At 45.1% G+C, this 23,054-nt stretch overlaps 1 protein-coding gene across 2 annotated transcripts; it reads left to right on the top strand.

The window, feature by feature from the left end:
• Positions 1–10,552: 10,552 nt before the first annotated feature.
• Positions 10,553–22,747, top strand: LOC135517601 (transcription initiation factor IIB). 2 transcript variants are annotated; one of them, XM_064942059.1, is made up of 7 exons: positions 10,553–10,650; positions 12,012–12,124; positions 20,204–20,337; positions 20,626–20,772; positions 20,948–21,077; positions 21,399–21,680; positions 21,994–22,747. In XM_064942059.1, exons 1-7 carry the CDS (start codon positions 10,634–10,636, stop codon positions 22,125–22,127), a joined length of 957 nt encoding a protein of 318 aa, XP_064798131.1. In that variant the 5' UTR covers positions 10,553–10,633; the 3' UTR covers positions 22,128–22,747. The 2 variants fall into 2 exon arrangements, with proteins under 2 accessions (XP_064798131.1, XP_064798140.1); XM_064942068.1 differs by lacking the exon at positions 10,553–10,650 and adding an exon at positions 11,287–11,414.
• Positions 22,748–23,054: the final 307 nt, after the last annotated feature.

Genomic DNA, 23,054 nt, shown 5'->3' with positions numbered 1-23,054 from the left:
GACTTTGTGCACGTTGTCAAAGAGATAGAAGACTCATCGTGGATATAACCTGTTTTAGCATGGACCAATATGGCTGTCATACCATTTGATGGAGGTCAAATCACATGTAAATATGCATTTTTGTAGATGAGAAGCATTTTTTTAAATTTTTTATTGTGTAACACACTCATGCCCATAAAAACTGTTTTGGTGTAAATACATTTTTATTCTGAATCCATTATGGCCAACATAATTACACTCAAACACCCGTGCCAGCATATAAATTGCCACGGTTAATTTAGTATTGTGTTATTCTGTCTTTCAAAATGTTTCATATTGCTCTTGGTTTAACTAGGACTATGAGTGGTACCGCCATACCACTGTTGTGTTTGAATAGCTGAAGCGAGCTAGTTGTTCAATGTGTGTTCATGTTTTTTTTAGGACACAAGTGAATAGCAGAGTAACCAAGTTACAGGAAAGCAACCTGCAATACAACAGTCAGCCACTCTAGTAGCGTATACAGTATGTACAGCTCTAACATCTCCCCTCTCTTCCCCACTGAAACTAAGTGTGCCAGATGAATTCTAAGTCTTTGAGATGAGCAAGACATGAGTGTGTCCTGACAGGTCCGAGGAGACACAGTAGCCAGTGGTGGTTGTAGTTCAGGTGCCTTACCAGGTTGCACAGTTAACTGGTCATTCTGGGCAAGCTGCAGCGAACAAGGGCAGTATCCTTCCTGTATGGCTGGCGGCGTATTCAGGGCTATGTGGTGATCAGTTTCCATTTCTACAACAGTTGAGTGCAGGCACTCAGCAGGTGCAGCTTGCATGCCAACGAGACCCATTTACTAAGTGGAATGTTATCTTAGCCTGAATTATGCACGGGATACACCAGTAGTGGAATGGTTGGTTGTCTGGTTGTGAAGGAGAGAATGTGAAGTTCTCTTTCCTTGATCCTCAAAGGCTCATGACTTGGAATGCATGGTGTTGCCAAGCAATCTGCTGCCTTTTCTACTGTATATCCAGACAATGGTGTTTGAGTGTAATTATAGTAGGCCTATTGGATTCCTAACATAGTTGAATTACACAAAAATAGAATGAAGTACACAAGTACGGTACACACATCTAAAAGATGTCTCTCATTTAAATATACAGGAAACCATGTTGGATTTGGGATGCCATAATGGATTTGGAATCAAATCTGTGGGGGGCTAATGTAATTGCAAGAGGCTGAACATATTACATCCACAGGGAAACCTTTGACTGTCTCAGACCACTTGTGTAACTGTATGTATTTTTGTCAGGCACAGCTGTACAGCACTGAATGAGAGATCATTTTGACTTGAAAGGCTGTCTACCAAAAAAGTTAAGCTTTACAGTCATCATAAATATTCATAGTTGATCATTCTGCCTAGTGTATCTCTCTCTCTGTGTTTACAGGTCTATATTTTCCAAGATGCATTAAGATATCATAAGGTTGCTTAGTATTCAGACCCCTTGGCTTTTTCCACATTTTGTTAGGTTACAGCCTTATTCTAAAATGGATTAAATAAAATAAAATACTCATCATGTCATGTCTTATTATGTCTGTTCCTGTCCTTTCTCTTCACTCTGTCTCTCTCTGCTGGTCTTATTAGGTTACCTTCTCTTTCTCTCCTTCTCCAGCTGTTCCTCATCTCCTCTAACTAGCTCATTCACCCTTTCCCCACCTGTTCCCTTTTTTCCCTCTGATTAGGTCTCTATTTCTCTCTCTGTTCCTGCTACTTTCGGTGTCAGATTCTCGTTTGTGTTTCTCATGCCAGAAGCAAGCTATCGTCTCGTTTGCTTCCACCTAGTCCTATCCTGTCGGAGTCTGCCTGGCAGGTGCATCCTGCACTCTACTAACTATCTTTTGTTCCATTGACAACGTCGGAGGAGGATCTATGCCATTCCTGTTTTTTCATTAAAGAACTCTGTTTCTGTTAAAACCGCTTTTGGGTCTTCACTCAAGTACATAACAGAAGAATCTGACCAAGAATGGACCCAGCGGCTCCGGACCCTTTTCACTCCGCCGTCGAGATCCAGGGAGCGATGCTAGGCAGACACGAGGAGGAATTGTCTGCTGCTCGACATGCCGTTGAGACCCTGGCCGTCCAAGTCTCCGACCTCACAAGACAGGTTCACCAACTCCACCTCGATCCACCGCCCACTTCCAGGGTTTCCGAGTCTCCGGAGCCCAGGATCAATAACCCGCCGTGTTACTCTGGGGAGCCTACTGAGTGCCGCTCATTCCTCACTCAGTGTGATGTGGTGTTCTCTCTCCAGCCCAACACTTACTCCAGGAGCACAGCCCGCATCGCCTACGTCATTTCTCTCCTTACCGGACGGGCGCGTGAGTGGGGCACGGCAATCTGGGAGGCGAGGGCTGAGTGTATTAACCAGTATCAGGACTTTAAGGAGGAGATGATACGGGTTTTTGACCGTTCTGTTTTTGGGGAGGAGGCTTCCAGGGCCCTGTCTTCCCTATGTCAGGGGAATCGATCCATAACGGATTATTCTATTGAGTTTCGCACTCTCGCTGCCTCTAGTGACTGGAACGAGCCGGCTTTGCTCGCTCGTTTTCTGGAGGGTCTCCTCGCCGAGGTTAAGGATGAGATTCTCTCCCGGGAGGTTCCTTCCAGTCTGGACTCCTTAATAGCTCTCGCTATTCGCATAGAGCGACGGTTTGATCTTCGTCGCCGAGCTCGTGGAAGGGAGCTCGCGTTCTCCGTTGCCCCCTCTCCGCATCACAGCCACCTGCTGCATCACTGCCACCCTCCTCCGCCGGCTCGGGTGCTGAGCCTATGCAGCTGGGGGTATCCACATCTCGGCCAAGGAGAAGGAACGGAGAATCACCAACCGCCTCTGTCTCTACTGCGGCTCCGCTGGTCATTTTGTCACCTCATGCCCAGTAAAAGCCAGAGCTCATCAGTAAGAGGAGGGCTACTGGTGAGCGCAACTACTCAGGTCTCTCCTTCAAGATCCTGCACTACCTTTCCGGTCCATCTCCGCTGGACCGGTTCATCTGCTTCCTGCAGTGCCTTGATAGACTCTGGGGCGGAGGGCTGTTTTATGGACGAGACCTGGGCTCGGGAACATGACATTCCTCTCAGACAGTTAAGGGATCCCACGGCCTTGTTCGCTTTAGATGGTAGTTCTCTCCCCGAGATTCAGCGTGAGACGCTGCCTTTAACCCTCACTGTCTCTGGTAATCATAGCGAAACCATTTCTTTTTTAATTTTTCGTTCACCTTTTACACCTGTTGTTTTGGGTCATCCCTGGCTAGTTCGCCATAACCCTTCTATTAATTGGTCTAGTAATACTATCCTATCCTGGAATGTTTCTTGTCATGTGACCTGTTTAATGTCTGCTATCCCTCCTGTTTCCTCTGTCTCTTCTTCACAGGAGGAGCCTGGTGATTTGACAGGGGTGCCGGAGGAGTATCACGATCTGCGCACGGTGTTCAGTCGTTCCAAGGCCACTTCTCTCCCTCCACACCGGTCGTATGACTGTAGTATTGATCTCCTTCCGGGAACTACTCCCCCGGGGTAGATTATACTCTCTGTCGGCTCCCGAACGTAAGGCTCTCGAGGATTATTTGTCTGTATCGCTCGACGCCGGTACCATAGTCTCCTCCTCCTCTCCCGCCGGAGCGGGGGTTTTTTTTGTTCAGAAGAAGGACGGGTCCCTGCGCCCATGCGTGGATTATCGAGGGCTGAATGACATAACAGTTAAGAATCGTTATCCGCTTCCTCTTATGTCTTCAGCCTTCGAGATCCTGCAGGGAGCCAGGTTTTTCACCAAATTGGACCTTCGTAACGCCTACCATCTCGTGCGCATCAGGGAGGGGGACGAGTGGAAGACGGCGTTTAACACTCCGTTAGGGCACTTTGAATACCGGGTTCTTCCTTTCGGCCTCGTTAACGCTCCAGCTGTCTTTCAGGCACTAGTTAACGACGTCCTGAGAGACATGCTGAACATTTTTGTTTTCGTTTACATGGACGATATCCTGATTTTTTCACCGTCTCTCCCGATTCATGTTCAGCACGTGCGACGCGTCCTCCAGCGCCTTTTGGAGAACTGTCTTTATGTGAAGGCTGAGAAGTGCACTTTTCATGCCTCCTCTGTCCCTTTTCTCGGTTCCGTTATTTCCGCTGAGGGCATTAAGATGGATCCCGCTAAGGTCCAGGCTGTCATTGATTGGCCCGTTCCTAAGTCACGCGTCGAGCTGCAGCGCTTTCTTGGCTTCGCGAATTTCTATCGTCGTTTCATCCGTAATTTCGGTCAGGTGGCAGCTCCCCTCACAGCCCTTACTTCTGTTAAGACGTGCTTTAAGTGGTCCGTTTCCGCCCAGGGAGCTTTTGATCTTCTCAAGAATCGTTTTACATCCGCACCTATTCTTGTTACACCTGACATCTCTAGACAGTTTGTTGTTGAGGTTGACGCGTCAGAGGTGGGCGTGGGAGCCATTCTTTCTCAGCGCTCCCTCTCTGACGGCAAGGTCCATCCTTGCGAGTTTTTCTCTCATCGCTTATCGCCGTCAGAACGTAATTATGATGTTGGTAATCGCGAACTGCTCGCCATCCGCTTAGCCCTAGGCGAATGGCGACAGTGGTTGGAGGGGCGACCGTTCCTTTTGTCGTTTGGACTGACCATAGGAACCTTGAGTACATCCGTTCAGCCAAACGACTTAATGCGCGCCAGGCTCGTTGGGCTCTGTTTTTCGCTCGTTTCGAGTTCGTTATTTCTTATCATCCGGGCTCAAAAAACACCAAGCCTGATGCTTTATCTCGTCTCTTCAGTTCTTCTGAGGTCTCCACCGACCCCGAGGGGATTCTCCCTGAGGGGCGTGTTGTCGGGTTGACTGTCTGGGGAATTGAGAGGCAGGTAAAGCAAGCACTCGCTCACACTCCGTCGCCGCGAGCTTGTCCTAGGAACCTTCTGTTCGTTCCCGTTCCTACTCGTCCGGCCGTTCTTCAGTGGGCCCACTATGCCAAGTTAGCCGGCCACCCCGGCGTTCGGGGTACGCTCGCTTCCATTCGCCAGCGTTTCTGGTGGCCCACTCGGGAACGTGACGCGCGTCGATTTGTCGCTGCTTGTTCGGTCTGCGCGCAGACTAAATCTGGGAACTCTCCTCCTGCCGGCCGTCTCAGACCGCTTCCCATTCCCTCTCGACCGTGGTCTCACATCGCTTTAGATTTTATCACCGGACTGCCTTCATCAGCGGGGAAGACAGTTATTCTTACGGTTGTCGATAGATTCTCTAAGGCGGCTCATTTCATTCCTCTCGCTAAGCTCCCTTCTGCTAAGGAGACGGCTCAGATCATTATCGAGAATGTTTTCCGAATTCATGGCCTTCCGTCAGACGTCGTTTCGGACAGAGGCCCGCAGTTCACGTCTCAATTTTGGAGGGAGTTTTGCCGTTTGATTGGGGCTTCCGTCAGTCTCTCGTCCGGCTTTCATCCCCAGTCTAACGGTCAAGCCGAACGGGCCAATCAGACTGTTGGTCGCATCTTACGCAGTCTTTCTTTTCGTAACCCTGCGTCTTGGTCAGAACAGCTCCCCTGGGCAGAGTACGCCCACAACTCGCTTCCTTCGTCTGCTACCGGTCTATCTCCTTTTCAGAGTAGCCTCGGGTACCAGCCTCCGCTGTTCTCATCTCAGCTCGCCGAGTCCTGCGTCCCCTCCGCTCAGGCTTTTGTCCAGCGTTGCGAGCGCACCTGGAAGGGGGTCAGGTCGGCACTTTGCCGTAATAGGGCGCAGACTGTGAGGGCCGCTAATAAGCGTAGGACCAAGAGTCCTAGATATTGTTGCGGTCAGAGAGTATGGCTCTCCACTCAGAACCTTCCCCTTAAGACAGCTTCTCGCAAGTTGACCCCGCGGTTCATTGGTCCGTTCCGTATTTCTCAAGTCATTAATCCTGTCGCTGTGCGACTTCTTCTCCCGCTATCTTCGTCGCGTTCACCCGGTCTTCCATGTCTCCTGTGTTAAGCCCGTTCTTCGCGCCCCGCTCGTCCCTCCCCCCATCCTTGTCGAGGCGCACCTATCTACAGGGTTCGTAAGATTTTGGACATGCGTCCTCGGGGCCGTGGTCATCAGTACCTAGTGGATTGGGAGGGGTACGGTCCTGAGGAGAGGAGTTGGGTTCCCTCTCGGGACGTGCTGGACCGTTCGCTGATCGATGATTTCCTCCGTTGCCGCCAGGTTTCCTCCTCGAGTGCGCCAGGAGGCGCTCGGTGAGTGGGGGGGGGGTACTGTCATGTCTTATTATGTCTGTTCCTGTCCTTTCTCTTCACTCTGTCTCTCTCTGCTGGTCTTATTAGGTTACCTTCTCTTTCTCTCCTTCTCCAGCTGTTCCTCATCTCCTCTAACTAGCTCATTCACCCTTTCCCCACCTGTTCCCTTTTTCCCTCTGATTAGGTCTCTATTTCTCTCTCTGTTCCTGCTACTTTCGGTGTCAGATTCTCGTTTGTGTTTCTCATGCCAGAAGCAAGCTATCGTCTCGTTTGCTTCCACCTAGTCCTATCCTGTCGGAGTCTGCCTGGCAGGTGCATCCTGCACTCTACTAACTATCTTTTGTTCCATTGACAACGTCGGAGGAGGATCTATGCCATTCCTGTTTTTTCATTAAAGAACTCTGTTTCTGTTAAAACCGCTTTTGGGTCTTCACTCAAGTACATAACACATCAATCTATACACAATACTCCAAAATGACAAAGCGAAAACAGGTTTTTAAAACTATTGCTATGAGACTTGAAATTGAACTCAGGTGTATCCTGTTTCCTTTGATCATTCTTGAGACGTTTCCACAACTTGATTGGAGTCCACCTGCGGTAATTTCAATTGATTGGACATGATTTAGAAAGGCACACACCTGTCTATAAAAGGTCCCACAGTTGACAGTGCATGTCAGTGCAAAAACCAAGCCATGAGGTTGAAGGAATAGTCCGTAGAGACCCCTGAGACAGGATTGTATCGAGGCACAGATCTTGGGAAGGGTACCAAAACATTTCTGCATCATTGAAGGTCCCCAAGAACACAGTGGCCTCCATCAGTCTTAAATGGAAGACGTTTGGAACTGTCAAGATGCTGGCCGCCCGGCCGAACCCGATGAGCTCTAGAGTTCCTCTGTGGAGATGGGAGAACCAGAGCGGGGGCGAAGGTTCACCGTCCAACAGGACAACGACCCTAAGCACACAGCCAAGACAACGCAGGAGTGACTTCGGAACAAGTCACTGAATGGCCTTGAGTGGCCCAGTCAGAGCCCGGACTTGAACCCAATAGCTGACTACTTGTATTTCAATTTTTGCAATATCAGAGCATGCAATATTGGGTTACATGAGCTGTAGCTTGTAATGAGGAGCAACCAGACGTTCCACTTGACACATTTATGAAATTGCTTATTCCAGTTATTAATAAGAAAGTACCCGTTAAGAAAATGACTGTAAAAACTGTTAAATCCCCTTTTTCAATGTATTTTTATTTATCCGTTATTTTACCAGGTAAGTTGACTGAGAACACGTTCTCATTTACAGCAACGACCTGGGGAATAGTTATAGGGGAGAGGAGGGGGATGAATTAGCCAGTTGGAAACTTGGACCCTTGGAAAGATGAGGAATTGAAAAAATGTATGGTTGAGAGGGATGAGGAAAAAGGTATGGCATATACAGTGGGGCAAAAAACTATTTAGTCAGCCACCAATTGTGCAAGTTCTGCACGGCTGGCGCTTAAAAGTACATGGAGAGTGTTCACTGCTCATGCCAGCAAGCAAGCTAAAGGTTGCATTCCCCTGCTCAGAAGTTGCATGTATTAACCAATGGTTGCAACTCATGAATAATAATGACTTTGCCTCCGGATATCTTACAAAAGGACATTTTGCATACAGGGTTGTGGTCGTGGTCATAGCAATGGAGAATCGGTGGAGCCGTTGTGTAATGAGGACCGGCCCCCAGGGACAGCAGCAGCGGTACGGATGTACCCACCACAGGTTCTTAGCAACCAGGTCATGTGTTGACAAAGAGCTGAACACATAGTAAATTACTCAAAAGCTTGAGATCCCTCCTTCCCTTACCAAAGAAAATCTCATACAACAACACCCTTCACCCATCAGCCCTTGAGGAACACCTGAGGCAATCATAACAGTTAATGATTTTATGTGCTGTCTGGAAAGTGCATACATTATAACTACCTCATTAGTAGCCTAGTCCCTCCTGAATTTGCATGAACTTCCCAGATGAAAACATAATCTCAGACACACCTCTTTCCATGACAATTGATGACTAGTAAGCACGACATGTCCCCAATCCCAGTGTACCAGATTGTAATATTGTAAGTAATAATTCCAAGTGACTACAGCTACAGCCTTATATTCGCGGGTTACTGATATGTCTGTGCATATTCACGGTCTTCGAATGAGGCTGCCTGAGACAGTGCCTGAGACAGTCTGAATCAGTAATCATGGCTGATAAAGAATGTCAACAGCCTGGGGTGGCTCAGGTGGGGAACAGTCAGTTGATGTAGGCTGATGTAAGAACCAATGGAGGCTGCCGAGGGGAGGATGGCACATAATAATGTCTGGAATGCAATTAAATGGCTGGAATGGAGTGAATGGAAGAGTTTTAAAACACATTATGTCTTTGATACCATTCCATTTACTCCATTCCGGACATTATCATGAGTCATCCTGGCCTCAGCAGTCTGCAATGGTAAGAACATGTAAATCAAATCAAATTGTATTTGTCACATGCGCCGAATACAGCAGATGTAGACCTTACAGTGAAATGCTTACTTACAAGCCCAAACCAACAATGCAGTTAAAATATATATATAATAAACTTACAATATAAGAATAAGAAATAAAAGTAACAAATCATTAAAGAGCAGCAGTAAGATAACAATAGCGAGGCTATATACAGAGGGTACCGGTACAGAGTCAATGTGCGGTGGCACCGGTTAGTCAAGGTAATTGAGGTAATATGTACATGTAGGTAGAGTTATTAAAGTGACTATGCATAGATAATAACAGAGAGTAGCAGCAGTGTAAAAAAGGTGGTGGGGGGGGGGCAATGCAAATAGTCTGGGTAGCCATTTGATTAGAGGTTCAGGAAGACTCAGGGAGATAAGACTATCTCTTGGGGGTAGAAGCGGTTAAGAAGCCTCTTGGACCTAGACTTGGCGCTCCGGTACCACTTGCCATGTACTGTCTAGCTGTATGGTGTTCTGTGTGACTCATTGAGAGTGTTGTTTGTGTTTATCAGTGCAGATGAGATAATAACCATTGTGCTCAGATGGGACTCAGGGACTCACACCACACAGTGCTGGCAGCATTACCCACAGTTGGATGAGATTGCTCAACAGGATGACGTATCGCCATTAGTGTGACATCATCACTAGTGTGTCACTAATGTGTCCCTAGTGTGTTGCTTGCATCAACCAGGGGTTGCGTGCCACGTCATTGACTGTGTCATCGACTGACAGATTGCTATAACATATGCCACGTGGTTGATCGTGGCACTAGTTCCGACAAGCACGTGAACAATGTGATGTGGTCAGCTGACAAGTAAAATACATATCCAGGCGTCCTGGTGTTGTAAGATCTGGCAGATCTGCTGTTGTCTTACAGGTGAAAGGAGAATAATTCTATTCACCTCCTACTAGTCTTCAATGTCATTGGACATCATGCAATTGAATACAATATGTGCTGCTGACAAGGCTTGTTTATTTATGGCAATGTAATCCATTAATCAATGTCATCCAAACAGCTCAAGGTGCATGCCACAGTCATTGTAATACAGTCATAAATGATTTGTGAAACATTTGAGTTCTCTTTAAATTCTCTGTCGTCCAACCAGAGATTTTGAGGTCAATAGTACAGGGGTTGTGTCGGTGAGAGAGAATCAAAGCAATACAGTCCGAGACTAGCACGAGGATAGGGGCAGAGGCTGGCACACAGAGACAATGCCACCTCTGACAGCTTCATAGACAGGCCTGTCTGCTACGGCTCTTACAAAGTGAGACTGCTGTATTGGCTGCTCAGAGTTGAGTCAGTTTGTTGAATGGGGTTAAGTAAGGTTATGTCACTACCATTGCTGTTTGAGCACGTTTTCCAATGATGTTTTCCCATGTAGGCAACACGGTACACATAACCCAGCATGTAAGTGCTTTTTTTCTTTAGTGGCTGGCAAGTGGAAATATTCATCTCTGATGGAAACAGGACTGGGGGATTTGTTCCAGCTGCCCAGCTTGAAGAGGTGTTGGCTAGTATTCATTGCAAAAATAACCCAGCATGTAATAATAAGATGACTTTTTCTTTATAAAGTTTGAGAGACACAAACACACAGAAATCCACAAGTTTGTTTAAATGGTTTTGCCTTTTGGTTACACTTGATTATCTTTATTCACTTCCATGTTATGCTCAGTGAGTAAATTTGATCAATTTTGAAGTGTCAAAAGCATTGAGCTGTGACAGTATATTATACTTTTAAAAGTAGCCTTCATCCACTCCTCATATTTTAATCGCTTTTTTAAGTTTGAGCCTTTTGCCCTTCCGTCATCATTTAACCACGTGGGCCGAAAAAATACATATATAAAAGGTAGAAGAAGCCATTGTTCGCGTTATAAAGAAGTAGCTAGCGAACATGGCATCAACAAGCCGGTGTGTACAATATGTATCCCAAGCTGTTTTCTGTGTTTTGCATCAGTGTCTTTTTATATGGGAAAGTGAAAGTTATTGATCAATGGGGGTGATGGCGATTAGCACGGAGAGACACTTGTTTCTAAGTGTTTCCCATCATAGCCGCCGTAATGTCCATTACTGACTTTTAGCTAACCTTCGCTAGCCTACAAAAAACACTAACGTTATCAAATCACAATTTTACACATTGTCTCGATCGTATATCATGTCAACTTGATCATATTGTTTGTAAACATCCGTTATAACGTTAGGTAGCGCAACATAACTTCCAAATCATGACGCAAACGCGAGTGTCAATAAGCAATGCTTTTAGGGATGGGTGATGTCGCAACTTCGCAAGGTGATGTTGTCTGGCCAGCTCAGCTGGCTAAATCCAATTTGCTAGCTACATTAATGTATTTACAGTAGCTGTGTGTCAACGGACACCTAGACAGTGATTTAATCATGAGAAGTCATTCAGCCATTGAATAGAAAATTGTCACAAGGACACGGCAAGTTGATTGGGTTGTTTAACCAGCAATTTATTTCACTGGCTGTCTCAAAATATCTTGTTTTCACTTTTCACTAGCCAAAGGTTGCCACCAAGTCCGTTAGCTAAATGTTATGTTTTGGTATTGTAGAACCGACTTGGTGTCGAGGATGATTTTCTGAAACGCTGGAAGCCCATTTTTTGGGTCCCATTGTCCAACGTTTTTTGGCCACATCACCACAGAATCATAATTTAGGTTGGAAACTCATTTACATTATTTTGACACAATCGCTGCAGTGGCTTTCTGTATTCGTCTTTTAGTATGCCTATTCCCCAGTCCATTTATCTTGCTATGCATATACATATTCGAAAAATAAACAAGTAACATAATGACTGGTGTTGATGCTTGTGAACTGTTACTGTTGTAAACCAGGCAGCCAGAATTGCTTTTGCTACATTGTATGTCATTTTCAGAAGTGCCTTTTGTTTTTATATTATTACAGGTAAATATGATCCTCATATTTCTCAGATTAAAGGAAAGACAGCCTGACATGCTTAACAATTTGTGTACAATTTGAAACGGCCTATAAGATTTCCATATCATTATCATAATTTGCCACCTCACTAAACAACATACTTCCTCACCTTGAGCAGTGTCAATCAGCTTTATCAACTGTGCAGTGTTCACTGAAGTGTATAGAGTTAAGTAAACTAATACCATGTCCTTGGCAGTAAACCAGCATTATGGAGATAAGTACAATTACACCCAGTGCTGGGTTATCTCTCACTAGGCAGGGTCAAAGGTAAGAGGTCACTTGTTGGCTGACCTCTGGGATCTATTCTTTACTTGCAGTGGAGAAGGCCTGGCCCTTCCTAAGGTGCAGTGCCCCAACCACCCAGACACCATGCTGGTGGAAGACTACAGAGCAGGGGATATGATCTGCCCCGAGTGTGGCCTTGTAGTGGGTGAGTGATAGGCTGCACACACATAGCATATGTTTTATTATCTTTGCGGGGACCTAAAATGTATTACCATTCAAAATCCTGCGTTCCCTAACCCTAACCTTAAGCCCTAAACCTAACCCTTATTGTAAACCTAAACCTAACCCATAAGCTTAAAATAGCCTTTGTCGCCATTGGGATGTGGGAAATGACAGTAATACACGTATGCACGCACACACACCCGTCAACAGACTGTCACAAAGCCTTATCTGTATGGAGGAGGTCTTTGCAGTAGGTAAATAGCGTAACATAACATACACAGAGGCCTTATGTTCTTTATTTTCTCTAATTTGCTTTCTTATAACCGGCAAGGACTTTTGAACATCGGATCAGCAGTTACTTACCCCAATTCCGGCTTCAACTGTGACTCATCTGCCCTGGGCTCTTTCTGTAATTCTGACCCAATTTTCAGGGGGAACCCAAGAGAAATTGCCAGTGTTAGATGCATGTTAGGGGAAATCCTGGCGAGATTAAGGTGAAAGGAAAACCGGCTACCTCTTCCCTTCATTCTATTGGCCAATTGATAATAAGGTGGATGACCTCCGATCACGGCTTTGCTACCAACGGGACTCTCGAACCTGCAATATTCTCAGCTTTTTTCCCTCGAACCTGCAATATTTTCTGCTTTTTTAAAACATTGCTTTCGGACAAGACCCCCCATGGCTATCCAAATCGATGGACTCTCCATTAACCGAGCGGACAGGACAGTGGAGTCAGGGAAATCGAGAGGGGAGCGATGAGCCTCTTAATCAACAACAAATGGTGTTCTGACTCGAGCTCAGTGGTAGTCTCGACCCATTGTTCACAAGTCTTGGAATACCTGATTGTCAAATGCCGACCTTCTACCTCCCTAGGGAGTTTTCAGCTGTTGTCGTGACTGTTGTATAAATTCCACCTCAGGACATGAAATCTAACAAGCTGGCACTTAACCAACTGTACGAGGCTGTAAACAAGCAAGAAAACTTACATCCGGAAGCTGGCTGCCTTGTTAATTCCGCGTCATTAAGACATGTGATGCCCAACTTCCATCAACATGTCTCATTTGCCACTAGGGGCGATAGTCCTAGAGCACTGTTACTCTACCCACAAGCAAGCATACAAGGCCCTCCCTCGTTCGTGATTCGAGCAAGTCAGATCATGACTCCTGCTTCCTTTATGCAAGCAGAAGCTCAAACAATACCCGTGACTCGTTCCATTGAGAAATGGTCATGAGAATCAGAGATTATGCTACAGGATTGCTTTGCAAGCGCTGATTGGAATATGTTTCAATACTCCGCCTATAACATCGATGAGCTAACCACCTCTGTCTCTGGCTTCATAAGTAAATAAGGAAATGCATTGGCGACATCCCAACAGTGAAGGGTCGCTGCTTCCCCAATCAAAAGTTCCTGGAGTAACACAGAGGTTGGCGATAAACTAAAGGACAGGGCTACTGCAGATAGAGCCATCGCAGACAACCCTGATGCTACGGCTGAGGACAGGAACAAGTGCAAGAAGTCCCCTACGACCTCCGTAGAGTCGTCAAACGATCAAAAGGACAATATGGGAATAAAGTGGAATCAGATTACACAGGCTCCGTCGCATGTGGCAGGGGCTACAGACCGTTACGGATTACAAAGGAAGACCCAGACGTGATCTGCCCAACGATGCCTCTCTACTAGACAAACTCAACGCATTTTATGCATGCTTCGACAATAACAACACCATACCGTGAGTGAGAGTCCTCACCGAACCAGAGGACTGGGTGATCTCACTCTCTGAGGCCGAAGTAAGGTCTTTAATCAAGTCAACACTCGCAAGGCTGTGGGGCCGGATGGTATTCCAGGGTGCTTTCTCAGAGCATATGCAGATCAGCTGGCAGACATATTCACAGTAATTTTCAACCTCTCCTTGTCCCAGTCTGTAATCCCCACATGTTTTAAGATGGCCACCATCATTCCTGTTCCCAAGAACTCTAAGGCTTCATGCCACAATGACTACCGCTCTGTAGCACGCACATCTGTAATCATGAATTGCTTTGAAAGGCTGGTAATGGCACACAATAACTCGATCATCCCAGACACCCTAGACCCTCTCCAATTTGCATACCGCCCGAACATATCCATAGACGACGCAATCTCAATTGCATTCCACACTGCCCTCACCCACCAAAATAAGAGGAATACCTATGTGAGAATGCTGTTCATTGACTACAGCTCAGCATTCAACGCTATTGTCCCTCGAAGCTTGTCACCAAGCTTAGGACCCTGGGACTGAACACCTCCCTCTGCAACTGGATCCTGGACTTCCTGACGGTCCGACTCCAGATAGTGAGGGTAGGCAACACTGACCCCACGGTGACCCCACGGTGACCCTCAACACCCCCTGTTCACCCACGACTGCGACATCAAGTTTGCTGATGACACGACGGTGGTAGGCCTGATCACTGGTGGCGGGAGGTGGTCAGTGACCTGGCAGTGTGGTGCCGGGACAACAAACTCTCCTTCAACGCCATACTGTTACAAGTTCAAACAGGTGCCATTAATACAGGTCACGAGTGGAGGACAGAGGAGCCGCTTAAAGAAGAAGTTACTGTTCTGTGAGAGCCAGAAATCTTGCTTGTTTGTAGGTGACCAAATACTTATTTTCCACCATAATTTGCAAATAAATTCATTAAAAATCCTACAATGTGATTTTCTGGATTTTTTTCTCCTCATTTTGTCTGTCATAGTTGAAGTGTACCTATAATGAAAATTACAGGTCTCTCTCATCTTTTTAAGTGGGAGAACTTGCACAATTGGTGGCTGACTAAATACTTTTTTGCCCCACTGTATCTACCTCTATCACTCCAGTATTCCTACACATTGTTTGTTCTATATGGTATTGGAACTGACCTTGTATATAGCGCTTACTTTGTTGTCTTATTTATTTTCTTTATTTCTTGTGTGTTTTTGTTCTTCCTCGTGTTATTTGTTAGTACTACATTGATATTGATCGCTGGATTGTTGGGTTTAGAAAGACATTTCACTGTACTTGTGCCCGTGACATTAAAACTCGAAACTTATGGGCCTACACTTCTACAGACACAGTCCTAACCTCTAGTTCAGGGGGAGTGATGTGTTTGTGCTGTTGTTTGTGATGTGACTTGAGCAGCAAGGCCCTTACAGATGTCCTCCAGCGATTTTTGAATTGTTCATGTTGAAAAGATATATCCCAAGTATAAATACAGTAAAGTACACACATGAAAGGGTAAAAAAAAAGAAATTGGGAGCAGAGGGGGACTAAAGACGTCATGTATGACCTGTCACATAGCTCGAGTGCATAATACCAGGAAATGATAGAAACATCACGTCAAAGATGCAATAGAATCAAATCTGTCCACGCCTCCCTGAGACGGCCTTGGAAAAGCCACCCTAGTTAAAGCAACAGATTGCATTACAGGGCTCTATTTGAACGTAACAGTCCTATGGGACTCCCATTCGGAAAGTATTCAGACCCCGTTATAGCCTTTTTTCTCAAATGGATTAAATTGTCCCCCCCCCCTTCTCATCAATCTACACACAATACCCCATAATGACGATTACAGCCTACAGAGTCTTCTTGGGTATGACGCTATAAGCTTGGCATACCTGTATTTGGGGAGTTTCTTCCATTCTTCTCTGACACTCTGTCAGGTTTGATGGGGAGCATCACTGCACAGCTATTTTCAGGTCTCTCCAGAGATGTTCGACCAGGATCAAGTTCCTGGCTTTGGCTGGGAGACTCAAGGACATTCAGACTTGTCCCGAAGCCACTCCTGCGTTGTCTTGGCTGTGTGCTTAGGGTCGTTAACCTTTATTTAACTTGGCAAGTCAGTTAAGAACAAATTCTTATTTTACCATGACTGCCAAACCATCCCCTAATCCGGACGACGCTGGACCAATTGTGCACCACCCTATGGGATTCTCGATCATGGCCGGTTGTGATACAGCCCAGGATCAAACAAGGGTCTGTACTGACGCCTCTAGCACTGAGATGCAGTGGCTTAGACCGCTGCACCACTCGGGAGCTTGGGTTTTCATCAAGGATCTCTCTGTACTTTGGTCCTTTCATCTTTCCCTCGATCCTGACTAGACTCCCAGTACCTGCCGCTGAAAAACATCCCGGCAGCATGACGCTGCCACAGCCATGCTTCACCGTAGGGATGGTGCCAGGTTTCCTCCAGAAGTGACGCTTGGCATTCAGGCCAACGAGTTCAATCTTGGTTTCATCAGACCAGAGAATCTTGTTTCTCATGGTCTGAGAATCCTTTAGGTGCCTTTTGGAAAATTCTTGTGCCTTTTACTGAGGAGTGTCTTCCGTCTGGCCACTCTACCATAAAGGCCTGATTGGTGGAGTGCTGCAGAGGTGGTTGTCCTTCTGGAAGATTCTCCCATCTCCACAGAGGAAGTCTAGAGCTCTGTAAGAGTGACCATCGGGTTCTTGGTCACCTCCCTGACCAAGGCTCTTCTCCACCGATTGCTTGGTTTGGCTGGGCTGCCAGCTCTAAGAAGAGTGTTGGTGGTTCCAAACTTCTTCCATTTAAGAATTATGGATATCACTGTGTTCTGTGGGACCTTCAATTCTGCAGAAATGTTTTGGTACCCTTCCCCAGATCTGTGCCTCAACACAATCCTGTCTCCGAGCTCTACGGACAATTCCTTCGACCTCATGGTTTTTGCTCTGACATGCACTGTCAACTGTGCGGTGTGTGCCTTTCCAAGTCATGTCCACAGGTGGACTCCAAGTTGTAGAAACATCTCAAGGATGATCTATGGAAACAGGATGGACCTGAGTCTCATAACAAAGGGTCGGAATACTTACAGTTGAAGTCGGAAGTTACATACACCTTAGCCAAATACATATAAACTCAGTTTTTCACAATTCCTGACATTTAATCCTATTAAAAACCCCTGTTAGGATCACCACTTTATTTTAAGAATGTGAAATGTCAGAATAATAGTTGAGAGTGATGATTTATTTCAACTTTTATTTTTTTCATCATATTCTCAGTGGGTCAGAAGTTTACATACACTCAATTCGTATTTGGTAGCATTGCCTTTAAATTGTTTAACTTGGATTAAACGTTTCGGGTTGCCTTCCTCAAGCTTCCCACAATAAGTTGGGTGAATTTTGTCCCATTCCACCTGACAGAAATGGTGTAACTGAGTCAGGTTTGTAGGCCTCCTTGCTCGCACACGCCTTTTCAGTTCTGCCCACAAATTTTCTATGGGATTGAGGTCAGGGCGTTGTGATGGCCACTCCAATACCTTGACTTTGTTGTCCTTAAGCCATTTTACCACAACTTTGGAAGTATGCTTGGGGTCATTGTCCATTTGGAAGACCCATTTGCGACCAAGCTTGAACTTCCTGTCTGATGTCTTGAGATGTTGCTTCAATATATCCACATAATTTCCCCCCCTCGTGATGCCTTCTATTTTGTGAAGTGCACCAGTCCCTCCTGCAGCAAAGCACCCCCACAACATGATGCTACCACTCCCGTGGTTCACAGTTGGGATGGTGTTCATCGGCTTGCAAGCCTCCCCATTTTTCCTCCAAACATAATGATGGTCAATATTGCCAAACAGTTCTATTTTTGTTTCATCAGACCAGAGGACATTTCTCCAAAAAGTATGATGTGGGGTTGCAAACCGAAGTCTGGCTTTTTTCTGGTGGGTTTTGGAGCAGTGGCTTCTTCCTTGCAGAGCGGCCTTTCAGGTTATGTCGATATAGGACTTGTTTTACTGTGGATATAGATACTTTTGTACCTGTTTCCTCCAGCATCTTCACAAGGTCCTTTGCTGTTCTGGGATTGATTTACACTTTCCGCACCAAAGTACATTCATCTCTAGGAGACATAACGCATCTCCTTCCTGAGCGGTATGACGGCTGCGTTGTCCCATGGTGTTTATACTTGCGTACTATTGTTTGTACAGACGAACGTGGTACCTCCAGACTTGTGGAGGTCTACCATTTTTTTTTTCTGAGGTCTTGGCTGATTTATTTTGATCTTCCCATTATGTAAAGAAAAGAGGCACTGAGTTTGTAGGTAGGCCTTGAAATACATCCACAGGTTCAACTCCAACTGGCTCAAATTATGCCAATTAGCCTATCAGAAACTTCTAAAGCCATGACATCATTTTCTGGACTTTTCAAAGCTTTTTAAAGGCACAGTCAACTTAGTGTATGTAAACTTCTGACCACCTGGAATTGTGATACAGTGAATTATAAGTGAAATAATCTGTCTATAAACAATTTCTGGAAAAATGACTTGTGTCATGCACAAAGTAGATGTCCTTACCGACACGCCAAAACTATAGTTTGTTAACAAGAAATGTGTGGAGTGGCTGAAATTACAAGTTTTAATGACTCCAACATAAGTGGATGTAAACATCCGACTTCAACTGTATGTATATTATGGTGTGTGTATAGATATTATGGATATGAATGGAAAAGTTGTGTACAGCAGTAATTATATAGGATGATCATTGACGAGAATACAGTATGTACATTTGAAGTAGGTCAAACAGTATGTAAACATGATTAAAATGACGTAAAACAGTGCGCACGTGAACGAGCGTTATAACTCTGCATGAAAATCGGCCATCATTTACCTGTTATGGTGGCAATGGTGACAACGCCCTTATTTGCTGTATACTTTGGTATTAGGACGACATAGTGTCTAAAGGAAATAGCAATGGCGAACATGATCAAATGTCTTTGGAGGTGTCAGCAGAATGTTTCCTTTTGAAGTGACATTTGTTGTATCCTTTCTGACCGTTTCTGAAAGACAAAAACAATTGGAAATGGTTGCGGACCTGTAAACAGATCGCTTGAATTCAGTGATGTTTTGCATTTTCTTTATCCCGAACAGATGGTGCATTCGGAAAGTATTCAGACCCCTTCCCTTTTGCCACATTTTGTTACGTTTCAGACATATTCTAAAATTGATCAAATAAAAACATATCCTAATCTACACTCTGAATTATAAGTGAAATTATCTGTCTGTAAACAATTGTTGGACAAATTACTTTTTGGACAAATTACTTTTGTCATGCACAAAGTAGATGTCCTAACCGTCTTGCCAAAACTATAGAAATTTGTGGAGTGGTTGAAAAATGAGTTTTAAAGACTCCAACCTAAGTGTATGTAAACTTCCGATTTCAACTGTAGTTACTATTCTTATTTACATTTATTAAGTGTTGGTCCTGGTCCCAGTGTCACTGAATACCTCTTCCCTTCCTAATATTGAATATCCTCTTCTCTTTTTGTCACAAAAGGAAGGACTTAAAAAAAAAAAAAAAATGCTTCCACCAAGTTATTTTATTTAACTTGGCAAGTCAGTTAAGAACAAACGGCCTACCAGAAGGAAAAAGGCGTCCTGCGGGGGGACAGGGGTAGATAAAATAAATAAAAATATAGTACAAAACGCACATCACGACAAGAGAGACACCACAACACTACACAAAGAGAGACCTAAGACAACAACATAGCATGGCAGCAGCACATGAAAACACAGCATGGTAGCAACACAACATGGTAGTACTACAACACGGTAGCAGCACAACACATGGTACAAACATTATTTTGCACAGGCAACAGCACAAAGGGCAGGAAAGTAGAGACAACAATACGTCACGCTATTATGCTATGATGGTGAAATCCATACAGTGGGTGCTTGCTGTTTATCGCTTTTACCTCCTTTATGTATTCATGTAAGTGCTCAAGGAGATAAAGTAAGGTAAATGTGGAAAGGAAGTGGTTTAAACATATTTGAGCTTAGCCCCATGTAGATTTTTATTTATTTATTTAACCTGTTTTTAACTAGGCAAGTCGGTTAAGAACAAATTCTTATTTACAATGACGGCATAACCCCGGCCAAACCCTAACAAGGACGACGCTGGGCCAATTGTGCTCCGCCCTATGGGACTCCCAATCACGGCCGGTTGTGATGCAGCTTGGAATCGAACCAGGGTCTGTAGTGACGCCTCTAGCACTTAGACTGCTGCGCCACTCGGGAGCCCAGTAATGTGTGTGGTTTCCCAGGTGACAGGGTGATTGACGTCGGCTCAGAGTGGAGGACCTTCACCAATGAGAAAGCCACCAAAGACCCGTCTAGAGTGGGCGACGCCCAGAACCCACTCCTCAACGGGGGAGACTTGACCACCATGATCAGCAAGGTAAGTACACACATTGGCCATCTTCCTTGGCGCCACAACTGGCACAGAAGCCCTGCCACCTAGCTATAGTCACCACTTACAGAGAAAGATGCTTAAAACAATTTTTACGTTTGTGGTCTTAGTGGCGCCAGACAAAGAAATTCAATGAAAATAAAATGTCTGCTTTTTTTGTGTGATACGGCCTTCATCAGGTTCCATAGGTTTCCATAAGATACTTAATTAACGTAAGATTTACCAGGTAGTAAGTCTATATCACTAATGGTTCCAACAATTCTGTTGTCACCATAGGGAACAGGCGCGGCTAGTTTTGACGAGTTCGGCAACTCCAAGTACCAGAACCGGCGGACCATGAGCAGTTCAGACCGTGCCATGCTTAACGCCTTCAAAGAGATTACCACCATGGCCGACCGGATCAACCTACCAAGGAATATCATAGTGAGTCCCGTTCTCTCTTCTACTTTCATTTGTTTAGCTTTTGTGGAACCTAGTAGCTAGCTAGCTAACTGATTAATCTATTTCCAAAACTCAAGTTCTTTAGCAGGTTTTCTCTGAACTAAACTATATGATTGTTCACAGCAAACTGAGAGTAAATGTTATCTTTGACCCACAGGACCGAACAAATAACTTATTTAAGCAAGTGTACGAACAGAAGAGCCTGAAGGGGCGGGCCAACGACGCCATCGCATCAGCCTGCCTTTACATCGCCTGCAGACAAGAGGGCGTGCCTCGGACGTTTAAAGGTGAGCTCCTCTAAAGAGGATGTTTAGAGCGTGGAATTACATATCGAATCATCTATATCATCTATGGTTTTAAGATCATATTAGCATGTTCCAAGCAACGTCTTAGAGTGAGTGCTTGTGCTGGTTGTTTCCGTTGCTACAAATCTTAAATCAAGACTTCACGGTTATGAAATTTACCTGGAATCGTGTTCATTAGGCACCAAACAGAGGAAAACTGACTGAAACAGGGATTTTTATTTTCAAATGTTCTCTCTTGCATGTCTTATTAAAACGTCCCTGAAGGTTTCACTAATGACTCCGTTGTTGTCATCCATGCCCCAGAGATCTGCGCCGTGTCCCGCATCTCCAAGAAGGAGATCGGCCGCTGCTTCAAGCTGATCCTCAAGGCCCTGGAGACCAGCGTGGACCTCATCACCACCGGAGACTTCATGTCCCGTTTCTGCTCCAACCTGGGCCTGCCGAAGCAGGTGCAGATGGGGGCCACCTACATCGCCCGGAAGGCCGTGGAGCAGGACCTGGTGCCCGGCAGGAGCCCCATCTCTGTGGCCGCCGCCGCCATCTACATGGCCTCCCAGGCCTCCGCTGAGAAGAAGACCCAGAAAGGTGAGGTTGTGGGTGGGAGGATGGTGGAGATAGTGGTGGTGGTTGTCTTTTTAAGGTCTTCTTGATGGGCTTAATCTGAACTATTTGTGTTTGTCTATAAACTTTAAAACACGGTTCAGTACATTTCAGGCACGAACAACAGCACAACAGTGTGCCATTTGTGGTCCACACGTGTATTTCTGACTTGAGAGCTCACGCAAACTGTTTCTGAATGTTCAGGAACTCATATTTCTGAGAACACAATTATCACCAATGGTCTGAAGACTTAAAGCACCAGTAGCCATTTCTGCAAATCCTCTTCCTTTTTGGACAGAGATTGGAGACATCGCCGGTGTGGCAGACGTCACAATCAGACAGTCGTACCGACTCATCTACCCCCGTGCAGCTGACCTCTTCCCCCCGGACTTCAAATTCGACACCCCTGTGGACAAACTGCCCCAGCTGTGAAGACCTACTCGCCCCGATGACACTTTAAAAGGTTATTTTTCTAGTTTTTAATCTATTAGCAATTTTTCCCCCCTTGTTAATTAACCCTACCCTGGGGCGGCAGGGTAGCCTAGTGGTTAGAGAGTTGGGCTAGTAACCGGAAGGTTGCAAGTTCAAACCCCCGAGTTGACAAGGTACAAATCTGTCGTTCTGCCCCTGAACAGGCAGTTAACCCACTGTTCCTAGGCCGTCATTGAAAATAAGAATTTGTTCTTAACTGACTTGCCTAGTTAAAAAGGTAAAATAAACTTAAGACTTCAGGCCATTGTGAAGGCACTTTTTGCAGGAATACAGACAAGTACAGGACACACATTCCAATACTTAAAAAAAATGAGATTGCAAACTGTACTTACAGTATTTCATTTGAGTGTATATATACTGTATATATGTCCAAGTGGGAAAATGTAATTGGTGCTTGCAATATTAGGCTGGTTTCATACTATATACATATTCTTTTGTAGGAAATGCAGGTTCTATTTTGTTAGCTTGATTGCTTTGTATTAAGTAAATCAAATGCTTTTCTGAAAAGCGTGTTGAAAACCTCATGCATTGATTAACATTAAACTTTGTTTACAGAATGAGATTTTTTCTGTGTGTTGACTCTAATACTGATTATGTACCATTTGGAGTGTTAATAAACTTTTCTGTATTACTAAGCTGAAGTTCCAGTACATTGAGTACATTGATCAGTACCTCTCTGGACTTCGAGGACAGCCCAAGTTCATATAGTATCAGCTAGTCTCGTTCCCACTGCCTGGTGTACAGTTGTGAGCATAGCAAATAAAGCAAGCGTTCAACACACCATCTTAAAAAAATAACATATTTTAAGGGAGTCAAAGGTCATCTGGCTTTCATTACATCACGTATTTGCAAAGTTGAACATGACTG

This window comes from Oncorhynchus masou, chromosome 3, assembly GCF_036934945.1.
Source record: "Oncorhynchus masou masou isolate Uvic2021 chromosome 3, UVic_Omas_1.1, whole genome shotgun sequence".
In the NCBI taxonomy this organism is placed as follows: domain Eukaryota; kingdom Metazoa; phylum Chordata; class Actinopteri; order Salmoniformes; family Salmonidae; genus Oncorhynchus; species Oncorhynchus masou.
This window is presented reverse-complemented; position numbering and strand designations above follow the sequence as displayed.